This window comes from Arvicanthis niloticus, chromosome 2 (assembly GCF_011762505.2).
Source record: "Arvicanthis niloticus isolate mArvNil1 chromosome 2, mArvNil1.pat.X, whole genome shotgun sequence".
NCBI classification, from domain to species: domain Eukaryota; kingdom Metazoa; phylum Chordata; class Mammalia; order Rodentia; family Muridae; genus Arvicanthis; species Arvicanthis niloticus.
In genome coordinates, this window is record NC_047659.1 from 65,381,492 (window position 1) to 65,402,058 (window position 20,567).

At 39.1% G+C, this 20,567-nt stretch overlaps 1 protein-coding gene across 10 annotated transcripts in view; it reads left to right on the forward strand.

Moving 5' to 3' along the window:
* The window catches only part of Ambra1 (autophagy and beclin 1 regulator 1), a 187,790-nt gene that overhangs the window by 79,919 nt on the left and 87,304 nt on the right, over window positions 1–20,567 (forward strand). For all 10 annotated transcript variants that reach the window (XM_034494280.2, XM_076929256.1, XM_034494281.2 and 7 more), the window contains 2 exons: window positions 9,383–9,463; window positions 10,156–10,256. In XM_034494280.2, the coding sequence (XP_034350171.1) occupies window positions 9,383–9,463; window positions 10,156–10,256 (182 nt within the window). The remainder of the gene's footprint in view (window positions 1–9,382; window positions 9,464–10,155; window positions 10,257–20,567) is intronic.

The window sequence follows — 20,567 nt, forward strand, 5'->3', positions numbered from 1 at the left end:
TAGTAGGAATTGAACCTAGGGCCTCTTGCCTTCTAGGCAAGCTACCTGATCTTGGTTGACCCTTTGTTGTTATTTTTAGACAGTCTCACTATTGTAACCTAGGCTATTATAACTCTTGATTTTCCTTGCTGCAGCCTCCTAAATGCTGGGATTATAGGAGTGTGTACCACCACGCCCAACTGGTTTTTTAATAAATACTTTTAAAAGATTTATTTATTTTATTTTTTTATACATATGAGTGATTAGCTTGCATATATATATGTGTACTACATGTGTGCCTAGTCAGAAGAGAGCATTGGACTGGAGTTGTGAAAAGTGATTAGCTGTGAGTATTAGGAATTAAACTCAGATCTTTCTTCTATAAGAGCAGCAAGTATTTGTAACCTTTGAGCCAACTCTCTATCCTTATTTTCTTTTTGAGACAGGGTCTTGATATATTTTCAAGGCTGATCTCAAACTTTGGAGTTTATGTAATGTTTCCACCCAATCTTTTGAGGTATTTGGGACTATAAGCATATGCACTACCTCACCTGCCTGAACTTCTCTTTTTCTGGTCCCCTTGCTAGGCATCTTGTGGTTCAGATATCCTTAACAGATTTTGTGTTTGGAATAGCTGAGGAGAGTTCCAAAGGCTATCAGGATATGATATGGGATCTGGCTGGATATGACATAGGAAAAGTTGTTGACCTTTAGTTTACAATTTACTATTCTTCCTCTGCCCTTTTGATATAACTGAGATTTTAGTTTAGCCTTTGGCAAAGGAAGTATGTTGAAAACCAGATAAGTATTGCTCCTCATTTCAGACGATAATCCTGAATGAGACTCCTACATTTACTTCAAATCATGGCTAGGAATTCCATCAGAGAAGCCACATGTCTTTAGTAGTACTTATTTATACTTTCTCTTCTGAGCTAGCAAGTTCCAGGATTTCTGTAGGAGTTCTTGACTTGTCTTTAATAACAAATATAACTCATAGCCAAGAAGGAGAATGGCAGCTTTTGTCATCTGAAATCTTTAGAGAGATATGGCTGTATCATTTCGAAATGGTCTTTATTTCTTCCTTTCACATACAAACTTTAGAAGTATAAGAAAAACAGCACTATAAAGATGTTGTTTGTGCTGGGAGATGGGAGTGCACACCTTTAATCCCAGTACTTGGAAGGCAGAGGCAGGTGGATCTCTGAGAGTTTGAGACTAGCCTGGTCTACAGAGCGAGTTCCAGGACAGCCAGGGTTATACATAGAGAAACCCTGTTTCTAAAAACAAACAAACAAACAAACAAACAACAACACCCTGCTATTGTTCTTTGTAGGCTGCTATGCAAGTGCTCAGCCACTAAGCTACATCCTTAGCCAGTCATCAGTCTTAAACATAGGGTCTTTCTGTAGTTAAACTTAGAAGAAAACAAAACAAAACAAGAAAAGCATAGTTGTTTTGACAGTTGTCTTTTCTTGATTTTTGATAGATGGGACTATATTAGTCACTGTAAAGTTCAAATCTGTCTAAAAAGATGAACCTTGGGAGTCATAGAAGTGGAGATCTTAGAGTCAGAGTCGTGTGTGCCTTTCAAGATGAGCTTTATCCTGTTAAGATGGTGACATTTAAACATTTTAGTTTTAGAATAAAATGGTCAGATTTTTATATAAGTATATGAAAGGGGCTGGAGAGATGGTTCAGAAGTTCATACCACTGGCTGGTCTTTCAGGGAACCCTGGCTCAGTTCCCAGAACCACATAGCAGTTCACAACTGTTTATAACTCCAGTTCAGACAACCCAGTGCCTCTCTGGCCTCCATGATTACTACATGTACATAGTGCACATACATACTTGCAGGCAAACCATTCATATATACATAAACAATAAACTGCAAAGCAAAAAGTACATATATGAAAGACTGATACTTACAATAAACTGTTTGACCAGCTTTGCAGGAAGGAAGAAGAGATTTTGGAGAAATGGGAGACTCTATGTTTTGAGCTTGGTTTTGAAGACTGAATAGAACTACTTTTGTTTTGTTTGTTTTTAAATTGTGTGGGGGCTGGGGAAGAGTTACACCCCAGGGCATGGATGTATTGGATTTCACCTTCTACCTTACCTGACATTGGTTCTGTTTTGTTCAGTGTTGTATGACCAACTTAGGTGATTCTTGAGCTTCTGAGAGTTTTCTTGCTTCTGCCCATCTCCCTAAAAGGGTATATTGGGATTCTACACAGGTTACCAGTGTATCTAGTTTTCACATGGTTCTGGGGATCCAAACTCAGGTTGTCAGGCTTCCATAGCAGTACTTACCCACTGAGCCATCTCCCCAGCCCCTGGACTCTGAAAGATGAATCTGTGAGAAAGATGGCTGTAGGAAGGATATGCTAGATAAAGGGAATAACAAGTAAATCTCAGAGACAGATTTTACTCAGGGTTTATTTAGAAACCTGAATAGATCTCATTCTAGAGCTATAGAGTGCTGGTGATAAGAGAATGAAGGGCTTGCAATGTCTGGCAGAAATTTGAACTCTATGTTTATTAAAGGCAGCCATTGTTAAGCATGCGCTTTAGGAAGCTAACTCGGACAACACTGATTAAGGTGATACAATGTGACAAGTCAACTGATAAAGAAGAACCAGTTCAGTAGCATGGGCTAGTATAAGTAAAGATGTTTTAAGTATTCATTGTGAAAGTCCTTAGTGTTTTCTACAGAGATAACATTTTAAAAACAAAAACCAAGGTCTTATTTTGTAGCTCTAAATGACCTGGAACTCATTATGTAGGTCAGGCTGGCTTTACACTCACAGGGATTGCCCTGTTTCTGCCTCTGGAATGCTGGAACTAAAGATGTTCACCATTATGTCTATCTAGGTGTCAAATTTTTGTTGTTGTTTTTCATGTCTGAGTTTTTGTATGATGCTGAGGCTGAACCTGAATTTCTGGGCTCACATGATTGACCTGCCTCTGCCTCTTGAGTAGGGGCATTACAAATGTAGTTCAGTCACTATGTAAGCTTACTTGATGTTTTCTAAGACTGAGAGGCCAGTTTGTAGATGTCTTTGAAAAAGACAGCCATCTCACCTACTTCTCCAAATAGAATGTTTCCTCAGTCTCTGATTTGTTTTATTTTTTTATTTGATTGTTGTTGTTGTATTTTTTTTTTTTCTGGTTTTTCGAGACAAGGTTTCTCTATGTAGCCCTGGCTGTCCTGGAACTCACTCTGTAGACCAGGCTGGCTTTGAACTCAGAAATCCTCCTGCCTCTGCCTCCCAAGTGCTGGGATTAAAGGCTCGAGCCACCACCGCCCGGCATCTCTGATTGCTATTATTGGAAACCATTCCAAAGTACGTATTTGTAAGTGAACAAGTGACCCTTAGAACAGCACTGCTTGGAATTGGAATATTTTATCATTGCTTGCTAGCTCTGTTGTTGGGTTCTTGTCGTTGGGCCTCTGCTATAGAAAACTTTGACCATCTAACTGGGAAGTTTGGATTTTGTATGTATTGGGATAGCTATTATTCAGTATTTACTTCAGACAGCAAACTCTAAAAAGCTGTGGTTAAGGGGGCCTACTTTGGCAAGTGTAGAAGAACCAGTTTGAGAAAAGTCCTGTTCTCAAGGTCCCAGCGTCTGATAGTAAAAGAAATTGGACAACACTAGTGCTTCTTTTAACCCTAAGGTTCTTGAATCTCTCTTGATGTTAACGGCCTTAGAAGATTTTCTTTGATAGTCAGAAAGAGAAAATAATGAGAATTCTCATAAAGTAATGGAACCTCCTGAAGAGGAAGAGGAAAAAGCTATCTAGTACTTGTCAGGCCTCAATATGTTTACAAAATATCTACTTATATGATACTACTTTTTTTTTTAACCAAGGATTATAACTTCTTGCTTAGAAATGTGTGACATTGCTTGACAGCTATAGAAATCCTCTTTCTGAACAAATAAAGTACATTATGAATGTTTATTTTGGATAATGGAGAATAAAAAATGAGGAAAGGAAAGTAGAATATATCTAGATTGTTCCTGGGCTGAAAATGGGAAAATACGGCCAGGAAGTACAGGGAAGAAGGCATTACCAACTAGATTTATATGTTGTTTTATCAGAAAATGTACAATACTAATATAAATTTGCATAATGTAGACAAATGAGATTAGGAGGTAGAATAAGGGAGGACAAGAATTTGTAAATTATAATTATCTCATATTTTCCTTGGAGAAAAATTAAGGCTCTGTTGTTCTAGGAGATGTACATTGTTAGGTTTCTTACAAAGGATGTCAGCTGGGACAAAAATTTAAGATCTTTGAAAGTGTAGTCTCTGGAAATAGAGGCTGTGCCTCAGTTTCTAATAGCAGCTAGTAAGAAAAGGACTTGACCAAGATTACTGTGCCGTTCAGAGACAGGAATGCTAAGTGGGCCTTCTGATATTTGTTTTTAGACAAGTTTTCTTTTTTAATATTTAGCAAAATTGACAGTACTGTTGGGAAGACAATGGCCTTTTGAGCTTTTTGATGCAATAGATTCATTCTTCAAGGCTCATATCAGAGCTGTTTGTCACTGAGAAACAATGACAACCTGACTGTCTGGTCAGAACTCGGACAACAGTCTGTAGGGATATTTTTTATTCCTTTAAATTATGGTCTTTCTCTGAGGCTATTAATCCTGGACATCTAGCAGATTGCTGCTGTGTCCCTCTTTTGTCCTGGAGATGTGTTATCTTTCATTCCAACACGTCTTAGAAGCTTGTTTGAAGGATGTTTTTTCTTTATGAAATAATTTGAAGCAAAATTTTAGTTCCCCCTCCCTTCCAAATACCTCTCTGAGGGCTAATCAAAGATGCGTAGCGTTCAACACCTGGAATGGCCATTAATAGTACAGCCAGTTTCTGTCCTGGTGGCTTAAACACTGCTTCTGAATGTTAAAATTGATGAGGATTTCTCTGATGTTCCCTTAAAAAAGTAGTCCTTCTTGGTAGAGAGGCAGTACTAGCATATTTGCGTACTTTGTTCTTTATTTCTTTTCCATAAAAGGTTGTTAGCTGTATTATGTCAGAGCCCAGTATTTAGCACTTGCTACTATTGCTAATGACAGCCACCTAAGGTCTGTTCACCTGGCATTATCATCAGTCTTGCTTTGACTTATTTCACTGCTTTCTAACTCTTGCAGCTTGCTTTCTGCTGACCGCCTGTTAGCAGTGATGTGAATGGCAGGCTCCTCATCGTCTTAAAATACCGTATTTTAAGTGCATCTAATTCTTTTGGTCTTTTCATGGAAGTCTTGTCATTATCTTTCCCCCAAATCTCTCGTGCACAAAATTTGTTCTTCTATCCCCAGTCATCTTCAGATTCCCTTCCTTCTAGGCAATAAAGTCAGTTATTCCTCCCACCTTGAGTTTATTTGGAGTTGTGTCAAAATTATTTCCTGTCCTGTCACCCACTTTGGTTTTTGGACATTGTGATCATTGCTACCTTGACATATTTTTCTTTTCAAGGTTTATCTTGGTTAGTAAACATTTGTGCCGCTCATCTGTTATGCTGTTTTCTTCTAGAGGATTTTGCTGGTTTCTTTCTCGAACAACATCTCAATTTGTGTTTCCCATGTTCACATTTTCCTAATAGTTCTGTTTCCTGTCCTACAATTTTTCTCTGTTGCTGAAGTCCTAACACTGAATTTAGAGGCTTACCTGCATGATGTTGAGATGCTATTCAGCACCTGCTTACCCATCTTTAGCCAAGATGCTAAGATTAAGACCTGCATAGAGATTTCTATTCCCTTGTGTGTTGAGAACCGCTCTACCCCACATTGGGGCCCAAAATGTCGCAGACAGTTCTGTCAGTGTTGGAACCCACACTGCCAAAACCTTGGAGGCTAAACTGTTAGAGCCTGCACTGCCCTAAGCTGCTCTGGTTCATGGTCAGGGTTCAGCAAGAGAGAGAGTGAGGATGGACTCGAAGAATGGAGACCAGACAGAGTGTGATTCAATCCCATTTATTCTTCAGTCTCTCTTCTTCTCTCCAAGTCCCTAGTTCCTAGCACCAACTCTCAAGTCCTAATTCCAGTTCTAAGTTGCTAGTCTCTTTCCCAGTTCCAAGTTTCCAGCTCCAAATTTCAAGTCTGAAGTACTCTTCCATGTACAAGTGTCTAATTCCTAATTGCCTGTCTTGAGTCTCAAGTGCTTACTACATAATAATTTCTTCTGTCTGCCTCTCGCCTTTTATATGTCTCACTTTTAAGTCACGCCTTTAAGTCTCACACACCCAAGGGAAGATCCTGGGTATCTAAAACAAGATGTTATCAGAGTGTGCTCAGCTGTTGTAGGCTGTTGTAATCAAGTCTCTTGTCAGGGTATATGGCTCAAGATGGCTGCAAGGATGATAGCCGCCTTCTGTCGGCTCCCCACACTTGTGTGTTGTTCCATAGTGACATCCATTTGAGAGTATGCCTATATCTGAGCTAGCTATGCCCACTGTCTGTCACTGTCTCTCTGTCTCTTTTAGTGATTAGGTCATGCTATGCAGCCCAGACTGGCCTTCCTGAGTGCTGAGATCACTGTATGTGTGTCACCATACCTGACTTGATTTTTTTTTTTAATTGTATTTCAGTAGTCTCTATACATTTTAAAGCTATTACCTGTGGCTGTATTTCAGCCCACCCTCCTCATTTCTTTAGTTGGTGTTTATTTGTGTGTATGCATTTGCACGCATACATTATAGCACTTATATAACTTAAAATTACTATTTTGCCACTCCCCCCTTAAATGTTATTTATTTTATGAACATTGATCAGTGTTTTGCTTGAATGCATGTCTGTATGAGGCTGCCCCTGAGCCTGGAGTTACAGACAGTTGTAAGTTGCCATGTGGGTGCTGGGAATTAAACATAGGTCCTCTGGAAGAGCAGCCAGTGTTTTTAACCACTGAGCCATCTCTCCAGTCCCCATCTCCTCTATTTTAAAATAGAAAGAATAGCTACATTTAGATTTTAGGTTTTATAATAGCAAAAAGAGGTTTGTGATATATGTATTGTAAGAGTCAAACTTTTCCACACTCATCCTTGTCACTTGTCATCCTTATCTCTCATCAGGCTTTATGTTCTTTCAAAAAGTATTGCACCTCATCAGTACTATCCACTACCCTGACCTTCATATCTGGCATTTGCAGATAATAGTACATATTACCAGAAAGGGATGCTCTATGGACTTGTAGGAACATGTGTCAGCTCAAGTGATTTCTAGGAAGAGCAGCTCTGTGCAGAGCCATGGGGTAGAGTTGACTCTGTAATGCTTGTCTCTAGCTTTGTCTTCAGTCTTCTTAAGGCCTGGGGGCCTCTCTATGTCCCTTTCATGGCACACTTTTAAACATTAAAATGTTTTCTAAACTCCTTTCATGATAATTGGTTACAATCATTGATAAATGCACAATAACAAAATGCTATTATTACTTTAGTTGTACTTTTAAATTAATTGGTACTTTAACTTGTCATACCCAAAATCATATATTTGAAAAATAACAATAGTGAGAGCTGTGTTATTTGTTTAATACTCAGCTTCTTTGTGTGCATGTTAGGAACTCTGCAATAATTACATTTATGCAGCTTCTGCTATATTTGTGTGTGCATGTTCGGGTGTGTGTGTGCTTGTGTGTGCATGCATGCATGCTTGGCTTGAAGATGATATTGAGTATCTTCCTTGGTTGCTCCTTCACTTTATTTGTTAAGTCAGGGTCTCCTGATGAACCCATAGCTTCCTGATGAACCCATAGCTTCCTGAATCTGGTTAACCTAGCTAGTTAGCCAGCTTGCCTTTGGGATCCTATGTCTGCTCCCTCAGCCCTAGAATTGCAAGCTCCTCTTTACCAGTCCAGCTTTTATATGACTTCTGATGATCTGAATTCCAGTCCTCATGCTTACATGGCAAACTTTTTATCCAGTGAGCCATCTTTCCAAACCTCCATCTCTGATAAATTATGCCTTTCTTTTTACTGCCTGTATAATCTTATGTCTTTCTCCTTATCCTTCCTTTTATACTCAGAGTTTCAAGTCAACAAAATACAATATCTTAGGAAAACAAGAGTGCATCTTTTCTTTGGGATGGGGGACCCAAATACTTACTTCTAATGGATCAGCTTACAATAGCCTTGGTATGGACTGCTCTTAATGCTCAGCAGCCCATTGTACCTAAGGTAAACCTTAAAGGCGTTTGTTTCTAGCTGGTACAGCTCCTAGTACAGCTCCCAGCGGGCCACTTAAAAGCCAAAATGTTGAACGTTGGTTCCAGGGCTAGTTTGAAGATTATCTCATTGATTTGAAGATAATCCAAAGAGAGAATTCAGATGTCCCAAATCAGGCTTTTAGAGGTTCATTTATTTCTTGAGTTATTTAAGCAGCTAATTAACTGCTTTGTCCAGTCAGTGCCCTTTGGCTTATTGTTTCTTTGATATGTTGGAAACTTAAGCCACGTGAAGTTCCTTTCCTCTTTTCTTGTAGGAAACAGTAAAATGCAGTGAAAAGAGCCAAAGCTCTTCCTTGAATCATCAGCCACATTCTTGCCTGTGACCTTGGATTTGCCTGTCTGATTCTTTAGTTTCTTTATGTAAAATCAGACTAATAACACCTCATGGAATAGCTAGAGAGATTAAGTAGGATGATATTAACAACATTGAACTAAACTTAGTAGGCACTTTATAAATGGTGGTTAAAAATCTATAATAAAAAATTTTTTATCAAATGACTTTGTTTAGGAGTGCATTTCCTAAGTTTTTCATCATGGTCAGTTTTCAGTTTTTCAAAGAAGCAACTATGGACTTTTTCTTATTTCTGTCTTTTTGCCTGCTTGCCTTTTTCATGATACTAAGGAATGAACTTGAGGCCTTGCATATGCCAGGGCTGTGACACTGAGTTACATCTGTAGCTCCCAACCCCATCTCTCTCTGTCAGTCTTTCTTTCTGCCAAGGGGATCAAATGAAGATAAAGATATTTCTGGGCAAGGTGTGCTGGTACATGCCATTTAGTCTCAGCACTCAGGATGCAGAGCAGGTGGATCTCTGAGTCCAAGGCCACCTTGGTCTACACAGTGTGTTCCACAACAGCCAGGGCTACATAGAGGGGCTCTGTCTCAAAAATTAAAGGAAAGAAGAATAAATTCTTATATAGCCTTTCCAGATTCTAATACACGCACACGCACACACACACACACACACACACACACACACACACACACACACACACACACGGCTTTAACATTGACTCAGAGTTGGCTTTTGGGTACTAAATTAGTTAAGTTAGCCAATAGATTTTGGGCTCCTTTCCTGAGTGTAGGACTTCATTTTGCAGATGCTTAGTTTTGGTGGCAGATGAATAATTCTGCTTCAGTAACTGTCTTATATGTAGTTTCTCTGTTTTCTCCAGGGACAATGGTGACAGATCTAGGCACCGAGCTCCCCGAAATGCCCGAATGTCTGCACCTTCACTTGGACGCTTTGTCCCAAGGTAAGAACTAGGTTGTAAGCATGGAAGGATCCTTGACGAAAGCCTAGGCTTTCACTTTTGTGTTTGGTTTAGTTTGGCTTTAGAGTGCTGGAACTGGAATTCAGGGCCCTGCACACCACCACTGAGCTACACCAACCTCTGGCCTTTGGATTATCTATATATAAAGTTTTCTAGTGAGTCCTGCCATCTAAACATTTGATGGGAGATTATTAGCTACAGTGCATGGAGATAGAAAAATGGCACCAAGAAGAGCATACTGTTCAAAACTGTCTGAGTCTCACTATGTAGCCCTAGTTGGCCTGGAACTTACTATGTAGACCAGGCAGGCCTGGAACTCAAATCTACCTGTTCTGCCTGTAATTGCTGGGATTAAAGGTGTGCATCGCTCCCGACTAGCTTTACTTTAGAAGAAGGGCAATAAGGAGTTACACACTTATAAAAGGACAAATTCTGTAGATTTTATGGATTTCTGTTTATTATATCCTTAGGCCATACTTTGCTATAACATATTTTTTGGGGCCCAGTCTGGCCTTGAACTTTCAATCCTCTTGCCATAGTCTCCCATCTTTATAGATTATAGTCATAAACCATTATGCCCAGCCTTATTAGCCAATGATTTTGAAACTCTGTAGTATCTCCTGTGTTATTTGGTAGTCTTTAGTTGATGTCTTACATGTGGTTCCTCCTTACAGGCGTTTTTTGCTGCCTGAGTACTTGCCGTATGCTGGGATTTTTCATGAACGTGGACAGCCTGGTTTGGCTACTCATTCTTCTGTTAACAGGGTCCTCGCAGGTAAGGAAATATTTCTTTGGATTTTGAAATTGTGAAAAGCAAGAAGCTAAAAAGTCTTCCTCTTTTCCCAGTATTGATAATGATGGTTTCTTAACATTGGCTGAAAGTCTGTTGAGTGTTAGATGCAGTTTCTTACTTCCAGACAAGAATTAATACAGTTGAGAAACTGTGTCTCTTGCCTAGTTCTACTTCCTTCAGGCCTTTTTGTAAAAACACACACACACAAAAGGGGATGGTGGGGAAGACAATAAAAACCTTTTTTTTTTTTTCTCCCCAAGACAGGGTTTCTCTGTGTAGCCCTGGCCGTTGGAACTCACTCTGCAGACCAGACTAACCTTGAACTCCTAAAGGTCCACCTACCTCTGCCTCCCAAGTCTGGAAAGGAGAATTTAAAAAACAAAAACAAAAACATTTGTTTCTTAATATAGGTAACTAAATCCTGGCTGTGCTTTAATTGGGTGATAAAGATGTCTTATTCATGGTTCAGTTGGTAAGATACTCATGAACTCCATCCTGTGATTTTAATTAAGAGCCTAATGCACAGCTCTCTGTGCGATTGCTTCTGCCAGCCCATGGAGATTCCAGGCACTGGAATGGTATGAAGAAGGAGGAGGGAGGAAAGTCGTGGAGGCAGCTTAGAACTCCACAGGGTAGAAAAGAGGCTGAGCAAGCAATGCTGCAGTGGTTTATGATTAGGGGACCCCCTTTAATGATCCATATTTTAGGGCTTGGAGGCATGATATGACCAAGTTCTGAGACATGTTGTATGCAGCTGCTTCTGGATAGTATCCAGAAAAGGGAACAAAGCAGAAATCTACTTTTTGTGATGAAGATTGTTTCATCATTACATTCTTTGTCCTCTTCCCATCACTTTCATCACCAACTTACATAATTATGTCTGAAAAGACACAAAATGAGTTCTATTAGGCATATCTTTAAAGGGTCTTTATTAGAAAAATTTAAATGGCATTCTGTTTTGGAAAACCCGGGCCGTCTGATGGTTAAAGGTAGAAAGGCAGCTGGTGTGAAGATGGCACTGGGGTGCTATGAGAATGTAGCACACTGTTAGCTTTGGTTCAGAGATACCCTTACCTCTTGCCCGTCCATCCGTCTGTCCGTCCATCCATCTTCCCCCTCCCTTTTCCTTTGTTTTCCTTCCCTTTTCCTCTTTCCCTTTCCTTTCCCCTTTTCTTTCCCTTTTTAAATGCAACATAGTCTCACTGTCTACCCCAGACCTGGAATTTGCTATGTAGACCAGACTGGCCTATAACTCCCAAGTCCTGAGATCAAAAGTAAAAGGTATGCATCTCTAAACCCAGATATTTTAGGGAAATTTGTTTTGTTTTAAGACAAAGTCTCACTGTATATCCTTGATTGGTTTAGAACTTGCTTTGTAAACCAGGCTTCACTTAAACTCATAGAGATCTGCCTGATTCTGCCTTCCGAAGCTGGGATTAAAGGCCTGAGCCACCATGCTTAGCTTTATTTTAGGACTATTACAATGCTGTTGTGGCAGCTGGCAGGCCATAAGATCTGGTCTTCCCCTTGACCTAACATAAAATTCTAGAATCCCACAATTCTCAGGAGTTTCTCTGCCAGACATTAGGACTTCATAGGCCCTTGCCTGGTAGGTGTGCTGACTGTTTCAATCTCCAGATAGCTGTTGGAAGATGACTCTGGCCCTAGTTGTTAAACAGTGGATTTGTGCCTCTCTGTACATGTAGCTTGGTTGAAGTCTTGTGAAAGATAACCACTTGCTGCCAGGCAATGATACCAAAGAGCTTTTCTGCTCTCTTCTTAGTTCCAAACATCTGTATGGTATATCTTGCTTTTCTGCCAACAAAATCTCTCTTTCTTTGTTACTAAGCTTTTTTTTTCCCCAAATAACAGCTATATAGTTTTTCTTTCTTTCTTTCTTTTTTTTTTTTTTTAACTTTTCTCTAGTAATTCTGTATGTTTACTTTCCATTCCCAGTGTCTAATTCAGTGTCCTGATCCCTGATGGCCTGTTTGTCCTTACAGATGCACTTGACTGTAAGGGGGCATGTTGTAACATTTTATAGGTCATGTATGGGTATGACATCTACAGGGAAAATTTATTTCTCAAATGATTTTAAATGTTACCAAGAGAAGAAGATCTAGACTTCTAGAACCTTATGCCTGAGTTAGCAATTATTTTTTTCATCATTAATACTCATTTTCTCAATATCAATATTAGCATGCCTATTGGGACTTCCTATGTAGCTGTCATCATGTATAGATATTTGGATATCCCTCCAAATTCTGTTAACAAATATGTCATTTTTTCCTTTATCTTTCCTTTTTGAAAAAGCACTAATAGTAACAGCAACAAAACCCAAGTGTGTATATATTACTTACCATGTACTAGGAAGCATTGTAAGCACTTTAGGCATGCTTTGTTTAGTCCTGCAGTAGTTCTGAGACAACTGGTATTATATAATGAACAGTGGAGAAAACACTGGTGTCCCTGAGCATGCCTCAGCTCCATTCTCAGTTAGAGAGTATAGGAGTCAGGGACTGAGCCCAGGCAATGGACTGCAGGACATCCCTCCAAACCATTTCCTAGACCATAATATAGAAGACAGAAAGGGCTCCTAGGAAGCTTTCGCTGACCTTCAGAGTTTTTCTTAATCACTTTTTGTTGTTGTTGTTTTAAATGCTTCCTAGGTGTGTGACCAAAGCTTTATATCTAAGTGTTGCTTGCTGAGGGAAATCCTACTATAATAGTAGCTTTTTCTCTGAGCCTTCTTGTTCTCCTGGGTATAGATGTTTACCTTTTTATTAAACTCACTTATGATCATGTAATTGAGGTGCTATAGTAATGACTTTCAGAGTGCAAGAGAACAGTTTTCCTGGAAAGGCACTTTTCTATGACTGGAACCAGATCCTGATGGTCCTAGAACAGTTATCACTTGGTGAATACTTGTTCTTCTGTGGTTACAGTCCAGTCAGTGTTCTGGGCCAGCCTCAGACAAAACATACAGAATCCCTGCTCTCCTGTGTCTTGGAGTCTTGGTGGTAAATCATATCTTAAAGTGCTGCTCAGTTCTTCATCCCAAACATAAGTAGCAGCTCTTAGTGGTAAGTGGGTCTTTCCAAAGGGTAGTATAGAAATTCAGAAGATTCAGAGGTACAAAGCGAGCACACATGTTCAGTGTTAGGAGCTGTGACCAGCATTACAGTGGCACACAAGTCTCTAGTAGACTTGAGCAAAGCTATATTGAAACATCAATAAAAGTATATCTGTGGAAAATTTAAATCCTTTAAATCTGCTCTCTACCACCAGAGCCTGGAAGTGATCATAGACAAACCAAGCCCTTCTACCTTAGTGCTAATAGTTTGTTAATCTTCATCACCCGCCCTCTCTCCCTCCCTCCTTCCCTCCCTCTCTCCATTTTGTGTCTTCTCCACAATTTTGTAGGTCCCTACTAGTCTCCAACTACCTATCAACCCAGGGTAGCACACACTCTGTACCCATATTTAAAGAAATATCTATGTATACACTTAAATGCTATGGTATCTCTTAACACATATATGGAGAGGAGACATATAGCAGTCTAGAAAGCTTCCCTTGTTGACATTTTAGCAGACAGGGACTGAAATGAAGCTGAGCACTGCCTTAGTGGACGAGGTTTGGTCCTTAGTATTTTCCCATGCAGTGTCTCTGTAAATCATTGTTCTACCCCATGAAGTGAGTGTTGGTTTTGGTATTTCTATCCAGCAGAGAAATAACTTCATTTGTCCAGCATGGTACTATGAGAGGCAGATTTGGGAGATCAAAGCTGGTATGCCCAACTGTCTTCTGAGCCATTTTGCTTGAGTTCAGGAATCTCCTGAAAGGTTCTTAAGCTTATAATAGTTTTTGACATGTTTGAAGCCTCAGAGAAGTGAAATGAGAAGTCCTGGCACAGGACAGCTTCCTTTTAATTACTTAAAGAACAAAAATCTTCTGCAGATAGAGCCTGAGTAATGTAGGGAATGTTATCTGCCCTGAATAATCCTCTTGACTTTCATCCTAATGAGCATCTGTTCCTGGCAGATGTGCGCCTGATGTACTTAATTCACTATTTTGATTAAAATAATGGGAAGTGTCAGGTTTTTTTTTTTTTTTTTTTCCTTTTATCCACAGGTCATTAGAATCTAGTCCAATGTCCTAGATTAGAGATTGCCTTGTGCCTAGTCATCTTTGTTTCTCCCTTGACACTTTAGCCAGGGGTTTTCAACCTGTGAGTTGTGACCCTTGGGGGGGCGGAAGGTGTGAGCTACTCTTTCACGGGGATCACTAAGGTCATTGAAAAATACAAATAGTTACATTTTGATTCATTTTTTAAAAAGATTTATTTATTTATTTTATGTATATGAGTACAATTATAGCTGTCTTCAGACACACCAGAAGAGGGTGTCAGGTCCCATTACAGATGGTTGTGAGCCACCATGTGGTTCCTGGGAATTGAACTCAGGACCTCTGGAAGAGCAATCAGTGCTCTTAACCACTGAGCCATCTCTCCAGCGCCTGATTCATAACAGTAGCAAAATTACATCTGTAAAGTATCAGTGAAATAATTTTACAGGTTGGGTTTGCCACAATAGGAGGAACTATATTAAAGGGTCATGCATTAGAAAGATTGAGGACCACTGCTTTAGTTGGTTAGGGATATATTGTTCATTTTCCACATACTTATAACTGTCTCCATTTTCTTTTTCCTTTTCTAAAAAAAATCTCTTATTTAATTTTAGAGTGGCTTAAGAACATACTCTATGATTTCAGATATTTTAAATTTTTTAACTTGTTTTTCGCTTAAGCATATGTGCTAACCCATCAAATGTGCTTGATCAGAATGTGTATTCTGTTGTGTAGATGCTTGGTTAATAGTGTTCATGTATTGTGTATTCTTGTTGGTTTTGTGTCTTGTTCTATCTATTGTCAAGATGATATTAATAAAGTATTATTGCTGAATTGGGTATTTCTCCCTTTAGTGTTGTTACTTTTTTTATTAAAGTGTTTTTGACATTGTCATTAAGATATCTCTACTTGTATTTCTGTCCTAGAGTCTATTTTTATATTTGAATAGCTAATCCAACTCTTTTGTGATTGCATGATATATATTTTCCATCTTTCATTTTCGTGTGTGTGTGTGTGTGTGTGTGTGTGTGTGTGTGTTTGTTTTGAGACAGGGTTTCTTTGTGTAGCCCTGGCTGTCCTGGAACGCACTCTGTAGATCAGGCTGGCCTCGAACTCAGAACTCCACCTGCCTCTGCCTCCCAAGTGCCGGGATTAAAGGTGTGCGCCACCACTGCCCGGCAAACTAGTAAGTTCAGTTTCTTTCTTTCTTTATTTATTTATTTCATTTATATGAGTACAGAAGAAGGCATCCCATCCCATTACAGTTGGTTGTGAGCCACCATTTGGTTGTTGGGAATTGAACTCAGGATCTCCTGAAGAGCAGTCAGTGCTCCTAACCACTGAGTCATCTCTCCAGCCCCTCCATCTTTCATTTTCAACTTAGTTGTTTTTATGTTTGTTTGCTTGTTTGTTTGTTTGGCATAGTTTCACTGTGTAGCTCAGGGTGGCCTGGAACTTACTCTGTAATCCAGGTTAGCCTCAAACCCACAGTGAGCCTCCCATGTATAAGCCACTATGAGTGGCTTTTATTTAGATTTCTTTTTAACCAAAAGAAGGCCTATGGTTGTATTTTAGTTTTTAAAAGTATGTTATTTGTGTATATGTACATGATATGTAAATGTGTGGGCATGCATGTGTTATAGCATTGTCTAGTGCAGCTAGTACACTCTGTAAGAGGACAGCTTTAGAATTTGGTCCTATCCTTCCACCAATGATTCTGGGGATCGAACTCGGATTGACAGGCATAGTGAGCGCTTTTACTTGCTGAGCCTTCTCACTGGCCCACATTTTTTTTTTTTTTTTTTTTACTTGAGTCAGACAGGCCTGCCTTTGGATTATTAATTTGCATTTAAAGTTATTATTGTGGATTTTTGTCCATCATTTTTGTGTTTGTTTTCTGTATCTTTTAGTGTGCTTTTTGATTTGATTTCTCCTACTATGACTTTGTATTACATCATATCATCTACCATGCCATTTTAATGCCTTTACTGTTTTTCAAAGAATATTTTACTAGAATTTACTTGATATTTATTTATATAGATTTGATTCTGGTAAGATAGGTAAACATTGTTCTCCATAACTCTGTTGTTCTCCTTCCCTCTGTTGTGCTGTCCTTGGCATGTATGTTAAATCTAGAGATACTACAAACACAACTTAATTGCTTTATGGAATCTTATGCTCCAAGCATTCTTCTGTTTATTGACTAGTTTGGCTAAGACCGGCTGGAGAGATGACTCAGTGGTTAAGAACACTTGCAGAGGACCCAAGTTCAACTCCCACCACCCACATCAGGCAGCTTACAACTGCTTGTAACTCCAGCATTCAAGGGATGTCCCTAACTTCAGGTACATGCACATATACAGACATACACAGATGTATATATAAAATAAATAGTAATAAAATATTTTTTAAAATTTGCTTTTCCTTATTAACTTTTTTCTAGTTTCCTTTTAAACACTATTTTTCATTTGATTATTTTTGTTCATTGAGACAGGGTCTCACTGTGGAACCTAGCTTGGCCTTATGCTTGCAATCCTACCTCAGCTTACCCAAGTGCTGCAATTGTGGATACTGTATTACCAGCACTGGTATTCTTCTTACGTTCTATAAAACACCAGTGCACTTTCTTACATATCTTCCACTTGTCTGTTACATTAGGGACTTCCTATCAGGGTCTTTCCACCCTAGTTCCATTGACATCAGTGAACATCTGGAGCTTTTCAGTTTTTAGGAATTATTTTAATTTGACAACCTGATACAACAGCATTATTTAGTACAACACATTGCTTTATCATGTATTGTGTACCAGCTCTGCACTTGAATTATCAATTTTGAGAAAGATGAGTGATAATAGACACAGATGGGCTATCTTGGTATTTAGTACAATTAGAAACAAATACTGATTTTACATTCTTTCTCTCTCTGCTCTGTATACCTCTGGGACACTGTAGCCAGGCAAGTAAAGTGAGTAACACATTCCAACTCAGCATCAATTAAGATGGCTTGTTTATAACACCAGATAAATGGACAATTAGTGGTGGTGGTACTAACTAGTGCTGCTTTAATAATTAACCCAATTACCTTTTCTTCTGCTTCAGTGATGAAAGTGAGGGTGATAAAGGGCTGGCTTGGTTGCCTGGGAAATAGTAAATGTTGTACTCCCTGAGAACACAGTCTAGCTGCTGGCCAGCTACAGGTAGAGCTTTTTTGCTTATTTGGCACAGTTATACAATCTTTTATCACAACCCTTCGCCCTAGACTCTTCTTAGAACACCATTGAGAGCTGTGCTTGTTGAGAGCCTACCTTCAATAGTTTATGCTGTATCCCTGCACTCCTTCAGGCCTTTCTAGGGGAGAAAATTGGGTTTCTCAATAAACTTTACTGTCCCTTTAATATTTGAGACTTGTTTTTTTTATTTTTTTATTTTTTCTTATTTTTGAGTTTTTATCTTTCCCCTTTACCCCCGAGTCCTCTTTGTGCTGTCATTTTGAAATACACAGCACCTTTATAAATGCTTATTGCCGAGTTGTTTCCAGTGCACATTAGGTACTATAAGAGAATTAAATGCCCTCAGGGAGTTTATAGTCTAGCCAGGGAGTGACCTGATTTTTGTTTCTGTGTTATTTCTTTTGAAGAGTTGAGTTTAGTTTTTTGTTTGTTTGTTTGTTTGTTTGTTTTGTTTTGTTTTTCCCTTGATGTTTTTATTGTTTGTTTATTTGTCTGTTTGGGGACCTGCCACTAAAAAATGAATGATTCCCCTAGAATTTTCATTGTTAATCCAGACAGGTTAGCTCAGTTACAGCTCCAAACTGGGCTTGTATGAGTGCTGTATGACTCTTAGTATAATTTGAAAAAGCATACATTGTTTCCCCATTCATTGTTTTGAGTGTGGCCTCAGAAGGGCAGCTGCCATGTGCAGGGTAAGTCTGTTGACAGGCAGGCTTTGGAACCAGGCTGTTTATTATGAAATAGTTATTGTGCTCCTTCTAGCAGTTTAATTTCTGATAATTGTTTAACTTTGGGCCACAGGTTTTTCATCTGTATGATGTACCTAAAGAATAGAGCTTAGCATATATAGGGTTAAGGGTTAAATGAATCAACAAGTGGAGCATTCCTAAGCTGAAAATCTGAAATGCTCAAAAGTCCAATTTATTGAGCATCAATACAGGAGGCAAGTTTCATACAATATCACCTTGTTTCACGTATAAAATTACTTAAAATATTGTATGAATTATCTTTAGATTGTGTATACATTGGAATAAAAGTTTTAAATTTTACTTGGGTCCCAATAATTCATAATCAAAGGGGGAACGTCTAAAATTCAGAATATTTGTAGGCCCAGAATTTCAAATAGAGGATAATAAACTCACATATGTGAAGCACTTGGAATAAGAGTGACACACACTGTGTGAGGGACTTGTTGTGGTTTGGTTGGTTGTTTCTTTGGTTGATTGGTTGTTAGTGTCTTGCTCTGTGGCCCATGGTGACCTGGAGCTCACAATGTAGTTCAGTCTGGCCTCAAACTTACCCTAGTCCTTCTGTTTCTTCCTCCAGAGTTTTGGGATTGCAGGCGCAATCCACTATGCCTGGTCTACTGTACAATTTTCATTACAAAATTTGGCTTCTTATAGTCTCCTCATTCATACTGTTTTGCTCTGTCATTGAATTTTTTTTAAATATATGTTAGGGGAAGGGTCACACAGGGAGTAATATCCAGGATGCCCTTAACCCCAGTACATAGTATAAGATTACGTTGAATTTATTATCATCCTGTCTCAGCACCTTGAGTACTGGGGTTACAGGCGTCTACTTCCACACAGCTCTCTCAAAACGTTTACATTCCTCAATATTGCTACTCTTCCTAGGTCTCAACAGGGGCTTCCTTTTGCAATGGTTAGAGAGTTATAAAAACTCTAGAGTTCAGATTCTAGGATACCAGTGTGTGGGTAATTGGAGAGCTTAATAGTTCCGTGTTTGCACTGTTGTCTGTAGCTATGTTACCCAAGGGAGAAAGAGTGAAGAAGTCAGAGTTTGCACTTAAAAAACACATTTCTGTGCTAATGAAATACATATCTGTTCAGCTGTCTAATTATTTGCTGCTATGTAGCCAGGACAACAGAGAATCCAGTTAGGATCAACATTACCTAGGAACTTAGATCCAATGCAGATTCCTGGAATGTACCCCTGATGCATTGAGCCAGACACTCTGGTTTTAGGGTTTAGGAATTTGTGTTTAAAATGTCTTCCTGGTGGGTGTACTTTAAAATTTGAGAACCACTGTGTAGAGGAACTCATTAAGCCAAGGGCTCAGGCAGAGGCATAAAGGGTATATACATGCTAGAAACTCAAGAAGTATTTGTGCTGGTCAGCTTCTGATGGAATGAGGGAAAGTAAATTAGCTCGTAATCACTTGATGGACACTAAGCTGGTATATCAATCATTTGACTCGGTAAGCATTTATTAAGTTTTTTTTGTTGTTGTTGTTAGATAGTACAGGGTAAAGTGTGTGAGCAAGGTGCTGTGTCAATCTAAATATACAGTCTACCATCATAAATAGCTGCAAGAAAAGTAGATATAGTGCTAAATGCTCAAGTAGCAGCAGAAACAGAAGCTGCGAGCTCAGAGATCCTTAAAGCTTTCCCGCAGTAGAAAACACTAGCTTGTGTAGCTGTTATGCTGAAACAACAAGTTCCTGGCAAGTGTGTTAGCATTTCATTCCCAGGAGAAATTGACCTTATAACTTTGTGGTGGTTTGAATGAGTAATGTCTCTTATAGGCTCAAGTGTTTGAACAGTACTTGGTCCCCAGCTAGTGGTACTGTTTGTGAGAGGTATTGGAGGTGTGGTCTTGCTGGAGGAAATATGCCCCATCTCTAGTTGTCTTTCTGCTTTGTGTTTGAAGATGTGATCTCTTGGCTTCCTGTTCCAGACACCATGCCTGCTGCTTGTTGCCATGACTTCCCACCATTCTGCAGTCTCCCTTTGAAACCATAAACTCTTTTTCTATAAGTTGCTTCTGATCATTTTAACCATTTGCTTCTGATGTTTTTACCACAGCAACAAAATGGTAACTAATACAACTTTTCTTCCAACTTTTAGTCTTTCTTCCCACTTGTCCTATTTGTTCCTTTAAAAGTAAACAGACATCTGTATGAGATCCTACTGTTG